The sequence below is a fragment of the Cervus canadensis genome, chromosome 16 (genome assembly GCF_019320065.1).
Source record: "Cervus canadensis isolate Bull #8, Minnesota chromosome 16, ASM1932006v1, whole genome shotgun sequence".
Lineage (NCBI taxonomy): Eukaryota > Metazoa > Chordata > Mammalia > Artiodactyla > Cervidae > Cervus > Cervus canadensis.
This window is the reverse complement of record NC_057401.1, coordinates 32044762-32067234: the sequence shown is the minus strand read 5'-3', so window position 1 is coordinate 32067234 and position 22473 is coordinate 32044762. Positions and strand designations below refer to the sequence as shown.

The window sequence follows — 22473 nt, the reverse complement described above, 5'->3', positions numbered from 1 at the left end:
TTTTGTCCAGGTGTTTTTTAGATGAAACAAAAGCTCACTAATTTAGATGAAACAAAAATCATAACATTCAAGTGCCAAAATCTGCTCAAGCACTATACTTTATATTTAGGCACACTGTTTAAAAGGTACACAGATGGTTGGCCATAACAAGTAACTTTTTTTTTTTCCACATAGTTTTCTCAGAAGTTAAAGTTAACCGCATTGTAAACCAATGAAAAATCGTATTTTTTATTTTCCATTTTCCAAGTCAAAGTATTTGAAATTGTATCCTTAAGTATACCCTGGTCAAGACAAACGTGAACAAGCCTCAAAAATCTTCTACCACAAAGACTGATTTCTACCATACTACCAATTTATAGTTATGTTGTGTGTAGGCTTTGATTCATCTAGTGAAGAAAACTCACAATGAAAATAGGATTTCTGTTATGGATGGGGGACTCGGAAGGAGTTAAGCGGAAAAGATTTAAAGCATTTTTTTCTTTCATTCCAAAGGTGCATGGAGTTCTACATCCACCCATAGTCCACCAATCATTCAGAGTGAATGGTATCACTGAAAGGCCAAAAGGGGGGCTGGGGGTGGGTGGCAAGGTGAGAGGTCAGAATTTTCTGTATAAAATGATTTAAAACTCTGAAAAACTACAAAGCCATGCAAAGAAAAAATATAATCAAAGTAAAAGCAATGGAGTTTATTTCAGTGAAATTACCTTAAATTAGATATATTAAGCTCCCCAGTCCCCCAACCTGGTAGAAAAGTTCCTCTCAGTGAGAAATCATTTATTTTAATGGCAAAAATTTTACATATCAGTAAAATCTGTTATTTAAAACTGTGTACAGTACATTTCTGGCAAAAGCCTTATACATCTTTCAGTTGTCAAGACAAAGTAAAAATATGGTTGCATAAAGTCACAAAAAATATAAATTGCTGAAAACATAATAAAAAAAGATTAAAAATCATTTGCATTGACTCCCTTACATCTTCAATTAGTAAGAATTTGCAAACAACAGTAAATTTGTGGAAACTGTGATGAAACCTTGACATTCTCAACCAAAAGTTGTCATTTCAAATATCCCAGCTTAAAAAGAACCTACTTGCAATAGTCTGTGCATTTATCATACTATTTGTCCAAGTGCAATATTTAAGTATCCAAAATAAAACCCAGCAACTTAAAGGAATCACAATAACTTAAAAAGAAGCTGTTTACAAAATCAACAATTTTTAGAAGGTCCTATTTAATTGGTTCCTGTTTTTGTTCCCCACTCCCCGCAACAGGTCAGAGACATTACAACAATGTCTTAGCTCTATATACAAATCTGTAGCTTTAAAAATACAGTCTTCTGTTCTTAACATTAGGAACATAATGCTGCACTTAGAGAGCCTACATGAAGTCAGTATCTCCAAAACAGAGGGCCACATACAAGTTATAAATACAGTTTGAACTTATATTTAAATGGAACTCCCATAATTTTATACAGTTTTCCAATTCTAAGTTGAATACAATAAGCCCTGGACAGAAGGAAGCAAGGTTTTCTCTTGAATTCAGTGCATGTTTCTAGGGATGCTGGAGCTACAACTATACAAGCTATCATGACATTTGAGAGCATTATCATCAGGTTACATAGGCGCCAAAAACAATACTACAATATCAAGAGTCTTGGGGGGGGGGGGGGTAGAGTTCTGTTGCAATGGAAAGATAATTAATACCAAAAAAACTTTCTTGAAGTTAAAATATAAGGCAATTATGAATGACACAGTATTTTTTTATTAGCATACACATGATACAAATTTTATATGAGGTGGCTGAATTTTTTTCTTACACCTAGTATGTAATGCATTACACTAAGAGCAAGAAAAAGAAAATATAAATCTGAGTTCTTAGGAGGATTAAGCAACTTTGGGCAGTTCCCATATGCTACTTTAAGTAATGAAAATCCATAGCAAATGTGACTAGTTAGAAGAACTGATTTGTTCCATATTTTATCAAAACAATAAGGTAATAGCTAAGAGACAACCAAATGCAATGTGTAAACTTTAGTTGGAGCCTGGTTTGAAACAAATTTGTATGACAATGAGGGAAATGTAAATATGCATGATTAGATGGCATTAGAGAATGTATTATGGTATTATGGTTTTTTAGGAGAATGTCATCACTTTTTAGGAGATGCTTTAAGTTTTGAGGCATGATGAGTCTATCTGCAATGTCCAAGTTGTTCAGGGGAAAAAAGCATATATACACACATACATATACACATATATATATAACTGTATCTACATACAGATATATAGATAAATATGGCAAAATGTTAACAAATATTGAATCTAGGTGGTAGATAACACATGTGATCACCTTACAGCCTTTCAATTTTTCTTCTAAAAAATGGCCATAATGAAATTTAGGAGAAAAAGTCCTGTCTAAGCAGTTAATGGTTTTTAAGACATGTCCTATGCACTGAATCAATTTAAAAGGTACATGATTGAATGACCAGACATTCCTGCATACGTTTAATACTGACTGACATGATTAGGAGAGAGGACTCTGTGATATTGGCAAATGTCAAACCAACCAATGATTTATTTACAGTATATGCAACACAGCTCTTGTGACAAAAAGAGCAATTTATATACAGAATATAGTGGGGCAAATTGTAGAATTAGAATTAGTGCCTGGAGTATCTGAATATATAAGTTCTGTATGTTTTTGCACTTAACAAACTAAAAGAAAAAAATTTAACTGTGTCAGGTATCTTTAATGTGGCTTACCATACACTACAGAAAATTAAGGAGAGGATATGGAAGAATCATCCAGGCTGTCCCTAATGTTGAAAATACTTGCTAAATTAAGGAGCCCAGAAAACAAAATCACCTCTAAAGGTCTCTGCGGATTCTAGTCAAATATTTATTTCTCTATTCCTTTTTTGGCCGCACCACGCGGCATGAGGGATCTGAGTTCCCCTACCAGGGATCGAACCTGCACCCCCTACATTGGAAGCACAGAGTCTTAACCACTGAACTGCCAGGGAAGTCTCTAGGCAAATCTTTATTGAATAAATCTTTGAAGCAAATATATAACACATCAACATGTAATTAACATATGAAGGCCTTTATGGTAAATTAATATTCTACAAAGCCCTGTATACACTAAATATAAAATAGCCAAAAAATCAAGTGAGCCTGAGAGACCTATAATTCATTGCGCATAGTATATTATTCTATATGCCTACTGAACAATGAACAAAATTGTCTTAATTCATTTTTGCACATTATGCTTTTAACTGTTAATCATGTTTCAACCTCTGTGCAAATTGCATTCCAAAAGGCCAACCCTCAGTTATAATTATGTATAACTTGATTATACATGGAAGCATTTGGCTATGATTTATTATGCATGCTTATTGCTATCAAAGAAATAAGCAAAGTTTTAGGTTTACTGTGCAAGAATTTTAATTAGATTCGCGCACATCTCAAAAAATTCTATTGTGTGACTTCCAGGTCTTGGAGTTAATTCAACAGGAGAAGAGTCAAGTGAGGTTACAGATGAGGTAAGAGAAGCTTCTGAGGATTTTCCTTGAGCCTCAGCATCTGAATCATTCCTTTGGCACGCTCGATAGTTGCTAACTGAGCCCGATCTCTGTGGAGTAGCAGTCCCTGATTTGGCTTCAGTAATTTCATCTGGGTAAAAAAAAAAAATTCAATTTATTCTAATCCATGACACCCTTCCCAAAATTTTAACAGTATTTAATTTGCTTCTTTAAGTGAGACCAGCTATCAAGAGCATGTTTGTTTTGAATACTCCCTATAACAGAGGCAATGAAGTTTCAAGATTTACCTCTCTGTTCACTTGTTACCTATGGCAAGTCACTTAACTGTTAGGGGTTTATGTTTTCTTATTAATAAAGCAAGGAATTAGATGAGATGATTTCCAAGATTCAAATTTTAAGTGCATTTATTTTATTATTGTAATATAGAAAGGTTGAATTTTGTTGCTAGTGAATGATGTTTATTAAGCCTCATTATTAGTTCATTGAGCTCTTAATCCTGGATTGCAAGACTGATGAGTAGCCAAATATGTACACAATCTTACTAAGTCATCAGGGGAATACATTACTGTGTATAAAAGAGGCAAGTGGCATAACATAGATTAATACCATCTGGACATAAACAGACAAACAGGTTTGGCCAACATATCATAGCTTAAAGCTGTGTCTTTCTGATACTATGTAAGTACTATCTTTGAGTTTATAAAGAAGACAAAGTCATGGGTAAATCTCATAAGTGAACAAAAGTGGCAACATATCTTAATTGACTTGGCCAATGAAGAAAAGCCATAAACACGTCTACTTAAAGATTCTGTTCGTGAGAGAGCATTTATATGTACACAGCTGTGTGCATGCATGCTCAGTCACATCCAACTCTTTACGACCCCATGGACTGTAGCCCAGCAGGCTTCTCTGTCCATGGGATTTCCCAGGCGAGAATGCTGGAGTGGGTTGCCATTTCCTTCTCCAGGGGATCTTCCCGACCCAGAGAAATAACCCTGCATTGGCAGGTGGATTCTTTACCTCTGAGCCACCAGGGAAGCACTGTACTCTAAAACTTCAATGAATTTTATTAAATATCAGATATTTTTTAAGTTTAATGCTACTGACTTTAACAGCAAAGTCAACATTTATTCTAAATAAAGCATTTCATCTTACCAAAATGAACTACAAGAAACAAAAAAGTAACAAACTATCACTTGAGGATAAAGCTGTATAAGGCTTTAAGGATTTTAGAAGATAGTCTTAAAAGGACAATAAACTATTTCCAAGATTCTCAAATATTCAAATCTAAAAGGTGCTTTTATGTTCTTTTGCTATTGAATTACGAGGTACAATTCAAGAAGCTTCAAAAGACTCAAAGATTTACTAAAATGCCAAATTAAGTAACAAGGTCTAATATGTTGTCTAGGTTGTTCTGTGTGATGTACATACCATCAATACTTCGGAAATCCAATAAATATGTTCTACTATCCACTTGGTATAACTGCAGACTCATTTTGGAGTATGTACTTGTCACAGGATTCTTCCTCCGAACACGCAAATAATACGGGTTTACAACCTAGCACATGGAATGGACAAAAACAAAGTGTAAAGGAATTCTTCTGTAAAACATGATAGACTACAGGTTTGTCAAATATGCTAATAATCAGAATGCTCTTTCTTTCTTACCTTCCATTCATAATCCAGTTGTTTAATTGCTCTACAAACTTCTGCCATGATATCATTTGGCCGACTTTGACTTCTAATTCCCAAATGCCATTTTGCTTTCCTTACACCTTGGTGTTTGGATTTCTGTGGATTTAATTCGTCGAGGGTATGGCGCGCCCTGGGAGTTTCAGCAACCAAGAATGGTACTCTTTCAGGATGGGGCCGGGTCAAGTGGTGATCGTCAAGAAAGGAATCTGGTGGGCTTGTTGCCAAGTAAAAATCTTTGGCCTCATTCATTATCCTCCTGTTATCTATTATGAGGTGGTAGGCAACTGCCAAAGGGTCCTGGTGATTTCTGTTATAAAGGCAGCTGAGAACCTCCTCTTCTGAGCACTCAAATTTTTCACATACTTCTTTTAAGGCTTCATCATCAATCATGGTTGAGCTATACGATGGATCCTCAGGAAAGAGATATTTTGGAAGGTCCTGTTTAAACCATTCATGTTCCCTGAGAGAAAATGGTAGGTGTCAGAAGGGTTTGGAGGAGAGATGAGGCTGAAAGTAACTGTTTGGGGGAATTTATACTCATACAGTATTACCCTTTATATTTATATTCATACTGTGTTATCATTTTTTTAAAACAGATTTTTCTCTTTTGGCTCACATTTCACTGTATAACAGAAATGCTCCAGCCTTCCTCTGATAGTAAGAGGGAGAGAACTACTGGAGCAACCAGGAAGAAGTGTCTACACTTTAAATTTTTGGAACAAATGGCAATGACATACTAATGGTAAAGACCATCTTATTTCCAGCTCAGAAAAGAATAAAATTAGTCAGTGGCTTCCTCTTTGGATATAATGTTAAGTGAAAAAATATATATAACAACAAAAATAGACAGCTTTCACTCATCGAATGCTTACTATGTGGTAGATTTTAGGCTGAACACTTCATATCTGTTATCTCACCTCATTTTCAAACAACTCCAATAAGATAATAATATCCCCTTATTTTAATGAAGGAACAGAGGATTTCCTAGTTTTATATATAAAAAGATATTTTTTGACTTGAATTATATAAAAATATGCTAAAACTAAAAACACTGAGAGGAAACACCCCAAAGAACAAAGATTATCTTCTGGATAACGGAATTAAAGATCATTTAAATTCTCTAATGTTTTTGGTGTTTTCTAAGTCTTTTCCAATTGTCACATATTTCATTTAAATTGGGAAAAAAATATGTAAAACACAAGGAAAACCACCTCTAACTAAGATATTCTGAAATATAAATTTTAGCGATGGATCAGTCCTTCTCCTCTAGTAGTAAAGTCATGACCTGCCATTCATTCTCTTTTTTAGTCTGCAGAATATGGAGTAATTGGAAAGGAATAAGCTTTTTTTTTAAACTGTAGTTGGTTTTACAATGTTGTGTTACTTTCTGCTGTCAGCACAGTGAATCAGTTGCACACATATCCACTCTTTCTTAGACTCTTTCCCCACACAGGTCACTACATAGTATTGAATAGGGTCCCCTGTGCTTATAAAGTAGGTCCTTATTGTTTATCTATTTTAAGAATCAAACTTTAAGTTCTACACATGCTCTTTCTTCTTCATTGCCCTAATACTTTCTTCTTTACTAGTCTCAGATACCCATCTGATTTCTTTCATCCTTCTCCTTCCATCTCAGAGAAATGTTCTATATAAACATTAGAAGACCAAAAGAGAAATTTCCATTAACGAAAAAAGGAAAGAAAAACAATGGTAGAAGAAACAAAGTTTGCAGTATTATCTTCATCAGAAATGACCTGCTCAAATTTGAGATTTGTCATCATCACTTTTGCCTTATTTAAACTATTAGGTTGAACCACATGAAACTGGCAATATTGTTGGACTTTTTTACTTACAAAACAGTAATTTCATATGTAATTCAATGTATACTACTACAAAAACAAACATGTCATTGATTGAATTAAAATTTTCTCATTCCTTGAGATGAACAAAAGGAAAAAATACAGTAACTTGTAAGATGAGAACTCAAAAAGTAACATACACATTTACTATGAAAAAGTATGAGAATGTGTTAAAAGTCAAACATGAAGCATATTATAGAAAATCTTAGAGAATCACTACCAAATCTAACACCCTACTAAGGTCCTTTTATTTTTTTCATTACCTTTTTTTAAATTTAAAAAGTAATATAATGTTCACAGTTACAATTTCAAAACAGATAAAGAAGCATAAGCAAAAAGTGAAAGCCTTTCCTCCTCCTAATCTTACTTCCTAAGGTAGCCAGTTTAGTATTTTTAAATAAAGATAAAATAAGTTTGAGTCTATAAACTATTTTTAACATAAAAACGGGATTACACTGTACATACTGTTCTGCAAATTTCTCTTTCACTTGACTTATATCACTGATACTGTTAGATCTGACAGTCAGGTTGCTTTATCACCTGATATCTTTGATTGTGGCTCTCTTCATGGGATCCACCTGCAGCATATGTTTCAAAAGGCTAATCACAGAAGGATTTAAATACTGAGGGGTATAAAAGATCCCGTCACATATCTTCTTAAAAAGAGTTGGCACATGATCATCATCAAATGGAAGGGTTCCACATAATAAAGCGTAGAGGATAACCCCACTGCTCCATATATCCACCTCTGGACCAGCATACAATCTGCAACAGGAAATACCAACTGGGTTAAACAAGCATTAGTAACTTAAGAGTCAATTAATTAATCATGCATTTTAAATACAGATACTTCATAAAGAATTCTTAGTCTGAATATGGTTTCTATAAGTCACTGCTATGTACTACACATAGAGATTCTACACTAATTCTATCAGTATCATCTTGGAAAACAAAAATTAAGAATTTTTTTAAAGTTACAGACTATAGCTAAAATTCTCTCCTTACTACCTTACAATTGTCCTCATGATATCCAACCAATAGGGCCAAACTTTGAACAAACATATCATTACTGAATTTAAAACCACTGTTTTTTGGTTACAGATTAAGTGATCTTTCCTCAACTGGGAATGTTCTGTAGTGATAGACTATAAACCCACTCTCCCCAATAACCTAAGACCTTATACCAAGGTAAAAGGCGCCTGAAGCTGTGGAATGAAGCCCAGCTAACTGATTTGCAGAGAACTTTAAACTCTTATTTGCATTGTACTGTAGCCTGCTGACTTAACTGTCATCGTTATTTAGTTGCTAAGTCGTGTCCAACTCTTTTGCGACCCAATGGACTGTAGCCCGTCAGGCTCCTCTGTCCATGGAATTCCCCAGGCAAGAATACTGGACTGGGTTACCATTTCCTTCTCCAAGGGATCTTCTTGACCCAAAGTTCGAACTCAGGTCTCCTGCGTAGCAGGTGGATTCTTTACCACTGAGCCATCAGAATGAAGCCCTACTGACAACTAGCTGCAGACTAACTAGATAACCCATTCAAAGTCTGGCTTCAGGGAAAGGGTTTCTTTAAACTGGTCAAATAAATTGTTGAACTGACTAATAAATACTGTTTTGAAAGTAAAGGTTTCCATACATCTAGACCACACAGGAAGACCTTATCCAAACTGGGAAAACAGACTTCAGTAATGGTCCATTATATATATGCACAATTAATATATCTTTTTGTTTAGTTAATGAACAATGCCCCCAAAATCCAGGTCCTGAATTGTCTTCTTCCCCAAATAATTTACACAGCCCACATGAAATAATTTTAATATTCACCTGCTAATATAAAAAGATAAAGATGAACCTTGATAAATCTAAAATTAGATATTTTTGCCTTACTCATATCCATGCCTTAACACAAACATAATTTCTCTGCGTAGGCTAGCTAGCTTATGAAAATAGAAAGAAAATACTACATTTCTACATTCTAAATCAGGATGTAAGACATTCAAACAAAGAAATAAGGTTTGAATGAAAAGTTATTAAAAGTTAATGATAAAAACTAGTAAACAAACTTTAGCTTCTCTGTTTTCTATTTCAGTAGTATAATGAAGAACAATTCCTCTTCAAAAAAGTAAATTTTACTGTTACATAAACTATTCAAAAAGCTGCCTTATACTAAGATCTTCATGTTCTCAATGCTGGCAGTTAGTATAAATAAACTGAGACTAGAATTCTTATTTTAGCCTCTAGAAGATTTAAAGAATGACAATTAAAAATAAATGAAATCTGAAGTTTTTATCAATACTTCAGTCCAATTCCCCAAAATACCTTATCATAAAAGCTAAAGCTAATTTGAAAAATTAAAGCTACACATTACACTTTTAATTCTTCATCTAAGCAAATAGTAAACCATTTCTTACTACTAGATATTTCTGTATTATTCAAGTTTTTAATGTCTCACTTTTAAACTTGCTAGTTTTTAAGCCTTCAATTTCTTCCACCAGGGGAAAAAAATGAAAGTACTCTCATTTAACTAATATTATATTAACTTACAAACCAATATCCTCCTCTATAAATGGAGTTCTTAATCCTTACTCACTTATAATGTTTTATTCTTAGAACACTTTTTGGATGACAAAAGAATAAGCTTTAAATTTCTTTCACCAGAATTGAGTACTATACTACAGACTAACGAAGTCTAGAAGAAAAACATGATCACATATACACTGGGCAGGGAGGAGGTGTCAGACACTACCTTCCTGAAATTACTTCTGGTGCAGCATAGTTGGGTGAGCCACAACTTGTTCTTAAAAATTCACCATCTGACATCATGTTTGAAAGACCTGGAAATGCACAAAATTCACCGCTCAAGATTTCCCAAGGACAAAAATAAAAACAAAATTCCATTAAACAATAAAACTGAGTTTGCATTAAAGTGATAAATCATCATTTTGTTCTTTCTTTCAACAGAATCCTACATCCTTTGTTGTTTCCAAATAGTCTGCCTTTATGCCATAAAACCTGTAATCTGTTTCAACAGTTAAAGTTAGTGCAAGGTCAGGAGTTCAGTGAGTACATATTAAGCTATTAGTTATTTTGCTTATTAGAATAAACTGGGCAAGTTTAAGATTCACAGACTTAGAGAACAAACTTACATTTGCCAGGTGAGGAAGAACAGGGGGTAGAGATAGGGAGTTTGAGATCGACATGTATGCTCTTGCTATATTTAAAAGGGATAACCAACGATCCTACTGTAGCACAGGGAATGCTGCTCACTGTCATGTGGCAGCCTGGATGAGAAGGGAGTTTGGGGTAGAATGGGTACATGTATATGTATGGCTGAGTCCCTTTGCTGTCCACTTGAAACTATCACAACATTGTCAACTGGCTATACTCTAATATAAAATAAAAAGCTTAAAAAAAAACTGGGCATGTTTTATTAATAAAGAAATTACTAGGGAAAAAATGTAGACTGGAATTAAAATTCAGAATTTCTATTAACCCCTGATCTGATTCTTAAAATATATATATATATATATATATATATAATTTTTAATATCCAAGTTTCTTCATAGTTCTAGTACAAAATTAAAAAACTCAGGAATTCCCTGGCAGTCCAGTGTTTAGGACTCAGTGCTTTCACTGCTATGGCTCAGGTTCAATTCCTGGTCAGGGAACTAAGATCCTGCAAATCACAGTTCAGTTCAGTACAGTCGCTCAGTCGTGTCCAACTATTTGCGATCCCAACTGCAGCACACCAGGCCTCCCTGTCCATCACCAGTCCCCAGAGTTTACACCCAAACTCATGTCCATTGAGTCGGTGATGCCATCTAACCATCTCATCCTCTGTCATCCCCTTTTCTTCCTGCCTTCAATCTTTCCCAACATCAGGGTCTTTTCAAATGAGTCAGTTCTTCGTATCAGGTGGCCAAAATCCTGGCGCTTCAGCTTCAACATCAGTCTTTCCAATGAACACCCAGGACTGATTTCCTTTAGGATAACTTGGGTGGATCTCCTTGCAGTCCAAGGGACTCTCAAGAGTCTTCTCCAACACCACAGTTCAAAAGCATCAATTCTTCTGCACTCAGCTTTCTTTATAGTCCAACTCTCACATCCATACATGACTACTGGAAAAACCATAACCTTGACTAGACAGACCTTTGTTGACAAAGTAATGTTTCTGCTTTTTAATATGCTGTCTAGGTTGGTCATAACTTTCCTTCCAAGGAGTAAGCATCTTTTAATTTCATGGCTGCAATCACCATCTGCAGTGATTTTGGAAATCACAGGTGCAGCCAAAAAAAGAAAAATAGGAAAAGAAAACTCTGCTTCTTCAAAAATACAGTGAATAAAAATAATAACAACTAAAGAATAAGGAAGTCAAATAACTTAGTCAGTTATTTAAAAAAAAATCTCAGTAGCTCAGAGGTGTTGGGAACTATTTAGTGAATCTCTAAAATAGATCATATATACAAAACTGAAGAAAATAAAATTTATAAGCATCTCCTCTGATCTGAACTGAAACTAAGCAAGAGAGCTGCAGAGATTCATTTTTATCTTAGGTTTAATAATGTCAATGGCAATTTATATAGGAAAACTAATTACATTCTCCTCAAGCTGAAATTATGCTTTTCTATCATTTAAAATACTTTACTTTCATTTTTTAAAAATAATTTTGTTCACATGGTTTGCCTTCTGGCTTTCAAAGTCCGAGTAACTTCAGCCCAGTTTCTTCCTCTTGCTCCATAGTTGATCAGAAGAACACATGGAAATAGGTTGCTAACTTCTCCTTCACAAATAATGGTCTCTTTTCAGATGATGTTGCTAATGCTGCCAATTTAAATTGTCTGCCTAATGTAATAAAAGTCAATTTTAAAGACATAAAGATATGAAAAGAGAATTCCTTATTTTTACTCCTTTTCGTATGCTCCTATACTAATAGTGAGGATATACTACTTTGGGATATTCAGTTGATTATATACAAGTTACCTGAAGAAACCTACTGATGTTTGTTAAACATAATGAACATATGAAACTATAAAAATCTCCTTACCAAAATCAGCTATCTTTGCATTCATGTGTGCATCAAGCAGGACGTTTTCAGGTTTCAAATCTCTGTGGACCACCATATGCCTGTGACAGTAATCCACACCAGAAAGGATTTGTTGAAACAGTCGTCGACTTTCTTTTTCATCCAGCTAAGAAAAAGTAGAGAGGCAACTTAAAGGTGTGTCTTTCAAAAGAAAGTAGTCTATCTATAATTCTCTAGCCTATAAAACTGTGAAAATGCAAGAATCTTCCAAATGAACCTCACTCATGAGATGCTTTTCAAATGGGGAGATGGTATAGGCAGCACAAAACAGAAATGCTAGGAGAATCTTAGAACTCAAATCAGTAACTCAATTTTCTAATATTATCACTCTCATGACTATACTCTGTAATAGCTTGTTCTCATCTAAATATCATGTGCTATTTCGAATAATTTCAATTTTTACTTGAAACTAGGCATGTTTTCTCCTATTAATTACAAATACTTTTTGATTCTTTTAGCAAATATTTATTGAATACCTTCAATGTGCCATGCACTGTTTTAGACACTCGTGATATAGCAGTGATTAAAAAGAGGCCCTAATCTAGTTAAAGAATAGACACATAAATAAAAAGAAAGAGTGTTCAGAAGAAAAACAACGCACGACAACGGCACAGAGAATTACATTGGGGTGGAGAATACTGGTTTGAACCATGTGAGAAAGCAACATTTAAGCATTGTTAATGAATTAGCAAGCAACCATGTTATCCTATCTTCTGAAATAAAAGGTGTTTTAATTTAAAAAAAAGAAAAACCCTAATTCATTTGTTTTATAAAATATAGTGAAAGTGAAGGCCACTCAGTGTCTCTTTGCGACCCCATGGACTATATATAGTCCATGGAATTCTCCAGGCCAGAATAGTGGAGTGGATAGCTCTTCCCTTCTCTAGGACATCCTCCCAACCCAGGGATCAAACCCAGGTCTCCTGCATTGCAGGCGGATTCTCTACCAGCTGAGCCATGAGGGAAGCCTTTATAAAATATAACAGCATTTATCTTTACTCCACTTACTGAAAAAATTATATCTTATGCTGTACCACATTTTAAAAAATATTTTTTAAAACTTCTCTTTCCATTTATCTATATTTTCTTATTTTATGATTTTCTTCCATAAGTGAAAACCATTACTTGGATATGGCTGCTCCCAAGAAGTCATATTTAATAAACAAGCTATTAATCCTCTAGGCAAAGGACTCTAACATGCAATTCTTTAACAAGGTCACAAATTAGCATTCTAAAACTAGGTTCCTACACCTTAAATGGTAATAGATAATCTGGAAGATGAACCAGTAAATTCTTTTGAAAGCAAAACCAAAACTATCAAAGAGATAAGAGATACCCTTCCTCAAGAGCAGGTAATAATGATTAGCAATCTAGTTTACTTCTAGAAGAAATATAGGTTCATTTTCTAATACGACTTCATATATAAATATACTAAATAAAAAGAACAATGTGTTCTAAATGTGAAAGAAAATTAACTGAGAAAACAAAATACAAGAGGTAAAACAACTAGTTAGGCTACAAAAATGAAAGTTATATTCAATACTATATTAATAATAAATACAGTACAAAGGATCAAGGAGGGGAAGTCTATAAAGAAAGACTAGAAAAGTCAAAGCATATTTCCATTTAAACATGGAAGATGGAACGTCACTAAGATGACAGCAAAGAAAGACAAAAGAGCAAGAGAAGGCAGGGCAGTAACTGAGGGGAGTCAGTAAGTGAGAGGGTAGATGACCAGTGATAAAGACTTGGCTAACCACAGCAAGCGGAAACCTAAGCCTTTAGGGGTGGAGCTCAATGATAAACCCATCCGCACACAGACTTCTTGAAGGGCTTAGATATTGAAGTGTTGGGAATTTCTGATGGTAGAAGTGAGAAATGGACTGAAAACAGGACAGCTGATTGAAGAGAGAAGTTTTAAGCTCACCACCCTTACTGGGGAATAAGAGCCATGATTTACTCTTTAGTAAGGCTAAACCAGCCCTGTTCCTCAAGGACACTAGAGCGGGAATGAGGCACCACATGGAGAACACAGGGCTTAAATGAAAGTCAGCATAGTAACCAGTGAGCCTTGTGGGCCTTTCCCCATTTAGCTCGCAGAGCACTGGCAGCTAAGCTCACACCCTCAAGGAAACTGGAAGGTTTCTTCTGGAGCAACTATCTGAGCAAGGAAAAAATATTGTTTATTATTGACATTTGGTGTTCCCTAGTAAAACAGATAAGTTCCTACCCATTCAACTGATGGGAAGGTCCATCAATTAATAAATTCCACCCTCCTGACCTTGGCATTTAGAATTTCACTTTCAAATATGAGTGGACAACCCACAATCCCCAGATATCTAAGCAAGGGTCATGCACAAAAGACAAAGACCAATAAAATGAACAGAAAAAAGCAGGGCGCACAGAAGGTACAGAAGCAATGAAGGAAAGAAAAGAAAAAAAATTTTAAAGAAATTGGCATTCTCAAACAGATGTTTATTATCTCTGTGGAACAAAAAAATAGGCTTATTTAAAGAAAGACGACTTCACAAACAAGGAAGAAATAAAAAATGACAGCTGGAATTTTAGTATACAATGGGTAAAATTGAGCACAATTCCCATACTGTAAAGCAAAATGATCAGGACATGAAAAATGGAAAAGATAAGAAGCAAGACACCAATTCAACTTGTGTCTTTTTCCATTTTTTTAGGCAGAATATTGGTGCCAGGGATGAGGGCAGGGGGTCGGTGGAAGAAGCAGAGGGTGAAAAGACAAGTAGAATACCTGAAATTGAAATGAATCATGTTAAGAAATGGTAAGATCAAAATTAACTTGGTTAATGATTTTGATTTTGATGAAAGTGAACAGATATGCTACGCAGAACAAATGAATGAATGATATAAAGAACTTTAGATTGGGAGGGAAAACAATTGGCTTCTCAGTGCTTGATGAGGCTCCTCCAGAAGAGGTTTTTGCATACCACATACTCTGGGTATGAGAAAAAGTACGGCAGGGGCAATGTTCTGTTTTTGTATCTGTAACTTAAGATACTGTTCAAAATGTCTTCTAAAGTTCCTTCCAACTCTAAATTCTTTAAGTCTAATTCCCACCTCCTTCATGGAGCCTGTTCTTACTATTCCAGGTACATCAGATTTCTGAAACCAAAACATGAATGTAATTTAAATGTAACTAGGGTTGACTAGCAAGGCCCAGATTTCTAAGTATCAAATAATATGTTTTTTAAGGATTAAATACATACTTTAAGATATATATTATAAGTACTCGTGTGCCCCAGAAGCCAAGTCTGAAGATCATGAGTTCTAGGGTCTCAATCTAATCCTATCACAATAAATCAAGTGACCTTGAGCAAAAAAAAAAAATCCATGAGTCTCAGTTTCCATATCTGTGTAAGTAGGCTAAGGATATAATCTTTAAGATCCTTCCTAGCTCTAACAAGTCTGTGATTCTAGGCAAATATGTGACTAAGGGGACTGGTTATTAAATAGAACTCTTAACAGAACTGCTTTCTAATATTCTGATGCTTGTAAAGGATAAGGGGAGTTATAAAATATATACAGGATGAAATCAGAACTGCTTACCCTTCCATTTTTACAGATATAATCAAATAGCTCTCCTCCTGAGACATATTCCATCACCATGAAAATATCAGATGGTGTACTGATGACCTGGTACCTGGTGAGAGAAAACATTACCTACCAGCATTAAAACATGTACATTCATTCATTCAGTAAAGATCTACTAAGCGCCTATAATACACCAGGCACTGTGCCGGAAGCTGGGAAAACTGCAGTGAACAAAATAGATTCTCTACTCTCACGGAGTTTATTTTCCAGGAGCCAGGAAACAGACACTAAATAAAAAAGCAATATCTCAGGTGGTGGAACATGCTATGAAGAGAAATAAAGCAAACTAAGGGAAATATTTCATACAGGGTGTCCAAGGAAGGCCTCTCTGATAAAGTAACATGTAACAGAGCCTAATGCACATCAGGGAATAAACTATGCCAATACCAAGAAGGTGAACCAGGCAGAGGGAACAGCAAGTGCAAAGGCCCGCAGGAGGAAGCCTGCCTGGCGTGTTTGAGCAATGGTAGGAAGGCTGGAGCTGAGTGAGCCGGGAGAGAGAAAACAGGATGTGGGGTCAAAGAGGCAACTGGTACCAGAGGACACAGAGCCTTACAAAGCCGTGATGAGGCAGTGGCTTTTATTCTCTGGCAGAGAGACAGCTAATGAAGGTTTTAAGCAAAGCAGTCATGTGGCCTGGCCGATTAAAAGGGTAATAACTTTGATTGATGGCAGCAATGTGAAGAACTGATGGGGCAGTAGGGTAGAAGTAGGTGGCTACTGCAGTAGTGCATTAAAGAAATGAAGGGGGCCCACACCGGGGTGATGACAATGAAGCAACTGGAATCAGATCCTAGATATATTTTTGCAGGAAGAGATGGAATGGAGGTTGGGAAGTGAGAGAAATAGTAAAGTTAAGGATAGTTCGTAAGTTTCTGCCCTGAGGAACCAGATTATCAACTGAGATGTTTAAAACCGTGGAAGACCAGGTATGGGAGGGTAACAGAGAGCTCAGGTTTACCCATACCGAGTTTCGCATGCCTCGTGCACACCCAAATGGAGATGTAAAATAGGCAGCGGGCATAGAGTCTGAAACCCAGGGAATGGGTTTCAAAGCAGGAGATGTATACTTAAGGGCTGTCAGCACGAAGATGGTATTTAAAACCATGGCACTTCAACAAATGAGAAGAGGTGAGGGTGAAACAAACTTTCAATCAGCCAGTTCAATACAAAAGCCTAAACAGTTTTAATTTATAATCTGCATAATAAAGCCAAGCAGTAAATAAGTTATCTGTAGACCCTAAAACTGGCAACTGTAAAACAACAGTAGTACTACTGCCTTTTGAAATTTGGATTTCTAAAATTCTATTGATTATTTGTTTTGTCAGCTAGAACCAGTGTACAGGAGTGGGGGAGACTTTCTACTGTACTGTCTCTAGTGAGGCTAACTAATGTCACGTGGAAATTTGGAGGTCAGGCATTTTTGTTTTGCAAATCATTGTTGGTTCTATAGCAATAGGAGGGCACTGAAAGTCATCTAGCAAAAGGACATCAGCTCAGAAAATAAGAAATATAACAGCTGATAAACACAAGGGCAAAATGTGGACTCAGGCTTAAGTGACCATGAATGGGGTTAGATAAATACATGAACAGGAAGAACTTCTAAAACTCTCAGGAATAAACTGAAGAAATGTCACTCATCTTTCTCACTTGTCGGATTAAGCAGGTTAACAAAAATGATGAAAAAATGATATGACTATACTTAATATAATCAGATCTTACAGTTTAATTATATGAGGATGCCTGAAAAGCTTGAGGTTCTGAATTTCTCTGCGGATTTTTCCTACTACATCAAGGCTTCGAATCTTCTGCCGATTCAGTATCTTCACAGCAACTTTATGCCCAGTCAATTCATGTTTGCCAACTGTAGGAGAAATGATTTTAACAAATTAGTGCCAGGTTTGGTTAGTAACATATTTAGAACTATTCTAAGAGTAGAAATCTTAGCATTCTCCAAAAATACTTAAGCAAATCCAAGTTCCTTTCAATTCTGCCTGATTTACCCCTGAATGTTTAAGAGTGATTAAGTATGGGCTTCCCTCGTGGCTCAGATGGTAAAGAATCTGCCCACAATGCAGGAGACTCAGGTTCAGTCCCTGGGTTGGGAAGATCCCCTGGAGAAAAGAATGGCTACCCACTCCAGTATTCTTGCCTGGATAAGTCCATGATCAGAGGAGTTTGGCAGATTAGAGTCCATGGGGTTGCAAAGAGTCAGACATGACTGAGTGACTAATACTTTCACTTTCAAGTGGGAAGACACATAAGAAACTAGTAACTGTGGTTTCTTCCAGAAAGGAAAGTTGGAAGGCTAAGGCAGAGAGAAAGCAAGCAACTTCTTTATTGTTCTCTACTTTAAATTCTCTTACTTTTCGTTTTTTAATCTGGCATACATACAAATTGAGCTTTTCTCTTTTGATGTGCAATTCTATGGATTTTAACACATGTGGAAATTGGTGTCATCACTGCTATAATCAGATACAAAACAGTTTCCTCATTCCAAAAACCTCCCTCATGTTAGACATGCTTTCTCTATAAGCCCTTGAACCTTTTAAATTTTGGTTCATAAGCATGTAGTTTCTATTTTTAAAAATAAGAAAAAAATTCTAGTGATTACCTTTCAATTTTGAATGTTATACCCAGATAATCAATGGTTGTAACAGAATTTAGACATTTTTTTTTAATAGTGGCAAAGTCTTTTCTAAGGATCTAGTGGAGAATTTATATTCCAACAAAATCAAGAAGTAAACCAAGATGGTATTCAGTAAAGAAGGGATCCAGTATAGGAGAAAAAGAAGACAACTCCCAGTAATTTAATGAAGCAAAGTCCTAAGCAACAGCTATGTGGAAAGCTCTCTAATTACTAAACTTTGACTTGAACAAGTTAAATTATTTCAACTTTGTATTCAAAATAACAATACTACATACTCCATAGGGTGACATGAAGTAGGGCTTGTAAAGCACTTTCCATCATGCCCAGCAGAGTAATTTCTTTATGAAGAAACGATGACTATTACTATTTACGGTTATTTATCTTCCATTGCTCCCAAATGTCTCCCCATTCCTAGTTAATCAGTCCTAAAGTTTCTGATTAATCCTATATAGCTGATTTTATCTCAGCTTTTTGATTTGTCCCTTTTATATAGTTAGATTCAGTACCCTGCCTTTGTCCAGGTCCACAATAAATACTAAACAATAGCTTCCCTGGTGGCTCAGACATCTGCCTGCAATGCAGGAGAATGGGGTTTGATCCCTGGGTGGGATCAGGAAGATCCCCAGGAGAAGGGAATCACTACCCACTCTAGTATTCTTGCCTGGAGAATTCCACGGACAGAGGAACCTGGCAGGCTACAGTCCATGGGGTCACAAAGTCGGACACAATTGAGCAACTAACACTTTCACCTTTTTTTCAAATCGCTGTAATTTCTATGCACCTGGCTTCTATCCCCATAAGCTTCAATCTCACTAACCTGCTCCATCCTCCCCTCCCATCAACACCAGAGATTCCTAGCTTCCAAAGTTCAACCCATTTCCTGACTTTGGTTAATTTTCAACATGATATTGCTAGATGTATATACACATAGCACCAAGTCCTTGACAGGAGATTTCACTTACTACCCAAAAACTATAGAAACACTTATCCAGTCACAGAAGAGCACAGAGGTAAAAACAGGTTTATCTGACTTAAATTGAAATCAGATTTTTTAAATGATTACTATTTTTAAAAAATATAAATCTAGTTGATTTATAATACATAACATATTTAAGGTATACAACTCACTAGTTAATATTCATGACATACCCACTTCATACCCAAACATACTGCCTCTAACTCTCCCAAGCCTGGAAGACTAGCATTATTAGCAACACTTTACAAGTAACTGAGGTATAGGAAGATGAAATAACTTGCCCAAGATGAAATAACTTGTCCAAAGTTACATAGCTAGTGACTGACAACACAAAAATAGGAACCCATGTCTGTCTCAAAAACTGCCCTTTTTCCAAAAATGGTAAGTAAAATGTGATTATTTTTTTAAAAGATAATCTTCAAAAGACTATTACATATATAATAATACTAAATAAATATCCTTTTAATAAAATACAAATAGAAGTTGAACATGTAAGTGGTACCCTTGATTCACACTCTTACAATTTTGAAAAAAATAAAAGATTGAATTCTGCAAACTAATAAGACTTACTCTAAAACTTCATTCATTTACTTAAGAAACAGTTATTGACTACCTGCACCCACTATGTGCCAGGCACTTGCTACTATGACCTTTCCCCTGTATGAGAAAATAAATCCACTCTAATAGGCTTCCCAGGTAGCTCAGAAGTAAAAAAAAAAAATCTGTCTGCTAATGCAGGAGACGCCAGTTCAATCCCTGGGTCAGAAAGATCCCCTGAAGTAGAAAACTGACAACCCGCTCCAGTATTCTTGCCTGGAAAATTCCTTGGCCAGAGGAGCCTGACAGGATACAGTCCAAGGGGTCACAAAGAATTGGACACGACTGAGCTACTAAGAATACATGCACCTGCAATAAAAACCTGCTTCTTATCAATTTCAGTGTTTTATAACAAGATACCAAAAAAGACTTTTTATTCAATCTATTAAATCTGTTTAAAAGTTACTCAAAAAACTACAACTGATCCTTGAACAACTCGCGTTTGAACTGCAAGACTCCACTAATACTAGAATTTTTTTCAGCAGATAAACATTTAGCCCCCTTATCCCCAGATGTAGAACCCGAGGGTCTGGAGGGCCCACTCTAGTATGTCACTTAATAAGAGGGACTTGAGCATCCGGGCATTTTGGTATCCTCGGGGGCTCCTAGAAACAACCCCTCACGTATTCTGAGGGGTGACTGCATCATAAGACAGCAATGAAGAGCATAAAACGAAAAGCACATAGAGAATTCCCCGGCGATCCAGCTGTTAGGACTCAGGGCTTTCACTGCTGGGCCCGGGTTTGATCTCTGGTCGGGGAACTAAGATCCTGCACGCAATGCACTTCAGCCAAATAAATAAATAAAAGCACATCAAATATAATGCAAGTGTACTGGGTTGAAGAGTATCCCCTCTTCCCCACAAATTCACATTCACCATCATCACAGAATGGGATCTTATTTGAAACCAGGGTTTTGGGGGATACAGTTAGTTAAGGATCTCAGGATAAAATCATCCTGGATTTAGGGTGGGCTCTGTATCTCATGACTGGCGTCCCTATAAGAAAAGGAGAGAACACGGGCACGCACACACAGAGGTGACCGGGTGAAGACAGGCAGAGCCTGGAGTTTCGCTCCTACAAGCCAAGGAACACCAGGAGTCACCACAGGCTGGAAGAGGAAGAAACAGACTCTCCCCTAAAGCCGGCGGAGGGAGGGAGTGCGAGTCTACTAAACCCTTGCTTTCGGGACTTCTGCCTCCAGAACTCCAAAGTGATTTGTTGTTTTAAGTCGCCCAGCTCTGTGGCACTGTTCCTGCAGCCCTAAGGAACTGACAGGTTTATGACGTGTGCTCTGCTGTTTAGTCACTCAGCCGTGTCCGACTCTTTACAACCCCATGGGCTGTAGCCCACCAGGCTCCTCTGTCCATGGGGACTCTCTAGGCAAGAACACTGGAGTGCGTTGCCATTTCCTCCTCTAAGGGATCTTCTCACCCCAGGAATCAAACCCGCATTCCCTGAGTCTCCTGCATTTCAGGCAGATTCTCTACCACTGAGCCACATGGGAAGCCCTAAGTTTATGAGTCACATCAAAACCAACAAGTGAACAAAAGTAATCTTTTTTGAAAACAGATTTTTCTGAACTGTACTACACGTGTCCAAGCATTCTTAAATGGAACACATGACGACAGGGAACCACAGGGACATCCATGGGGGTTACTCCTCTGGACAGCACTTCTTGCTCCCAGGCTATTCTGTGCCAGCTCCTAGGGCTTTCTGCTTTTTGAAGTTGTGTTTCATCCATCACGGTCTATCAGGAGTCAATTCACAGCCTCTTCTCCAATGTTCTAATTTCAGGAATTCTAATTTTCAATGGGCTATAAAACTAAGATTATTAGAATAAATTTTCTAAAGTATGCTTTACAAAACACTAGGACTGGAGACTCTTCATGGGAAAAGATTTCACAATCAAGTGGTCTCAGAAAGGACGTCTCCTCTCCTTTTTAGAAATTTACTATGCATATTAACACAATAATACCAATAAAGCCCTACTGGAAAGAAACCCATCAAATGTTTAATCTGGTATTTCCCAGTCTTAACTGGATAAAGGTTTTTTCCTCCAAGGCTTGAAAACGATGTCCCAACATTGAGAAAGAGAAAAGTGAAAAAGTTGGCTTAAAGCTCAACATTCAGAAAACTAAGATCATAGCATCTGGTCCCATCACTTCATGGCAAATAGATGGGGAAATAGTAGAAACAAGTGGCTGACTTTATTTTTTAGGGCTCCAAAACCACTGCAGATGATGACTGCAGCAGCCATGAAATAAAAAGACACTTACTCCTTGAAAGGAAAGTTATGACCAACCTAGACAGCATATTAAAAAGCATAGACATTACTTTGTCAATAAAGGTCTATCTAGTCAAGGCTATGGTTTTTCCAGTAGTCATGTATGGATGTGAGAGTTGGACTATAAGGAAAGCTGAGGGCTGAAGAATTGATGCTTTTGAGGTGG

At 36.4% G+C, this 22473-nt stretch overlaps 1 protein-coding gene across 4 annotated transcripts in view; it reads right to left on the bottom strand.

Annotated features, from left to right (window-relative positions):
- Positions 1-665: 665 nt before the first annotated feature.
- PRKAA1 (protein kinase AMP-activated catalytic subunit alpha 1) overlaps positions 666-22473 on the bottom strand; it is a 28081-nt gene continuing 6273 nt past the window's right edge. For 3 of the 4 annotated variants that reach the window (XM_043488413.1, XM_043488415.1, XM_043488414.1), the window contains 8 exons: positions 17521-17662; positions 15754-15847; positions 12136-12280; positions 9838-9925; positions 7632-7856; positions 5206-5692; positions 4969-5095; positions 666-3667 (listed from right to left, as the gene is read on the bottom strand). In XM_043488413.1, coding sequence (XP_043344348.1) covers positions 3423-3667; positions 4969-5095; positions 5206-5692; positions 7632-7856; positions 9838-9925; positions 12136-12280; positions 15754-15847; positions 17521-17662 — 1553 coding nt within the window. In that variant the 3' untranslated portion in view covers positions 666-3422. The remainder of the gene's footprint in view (positions 3668-4968; positions 5096-5205; positions 5693-7631; positions 7857-9837; positions 9926-12135; positions 12281-15753; positions 15848-17520; positions 17663-22473) is intronic. The other variant, XM_043488416.1, reaches the window with a different exon arrangement.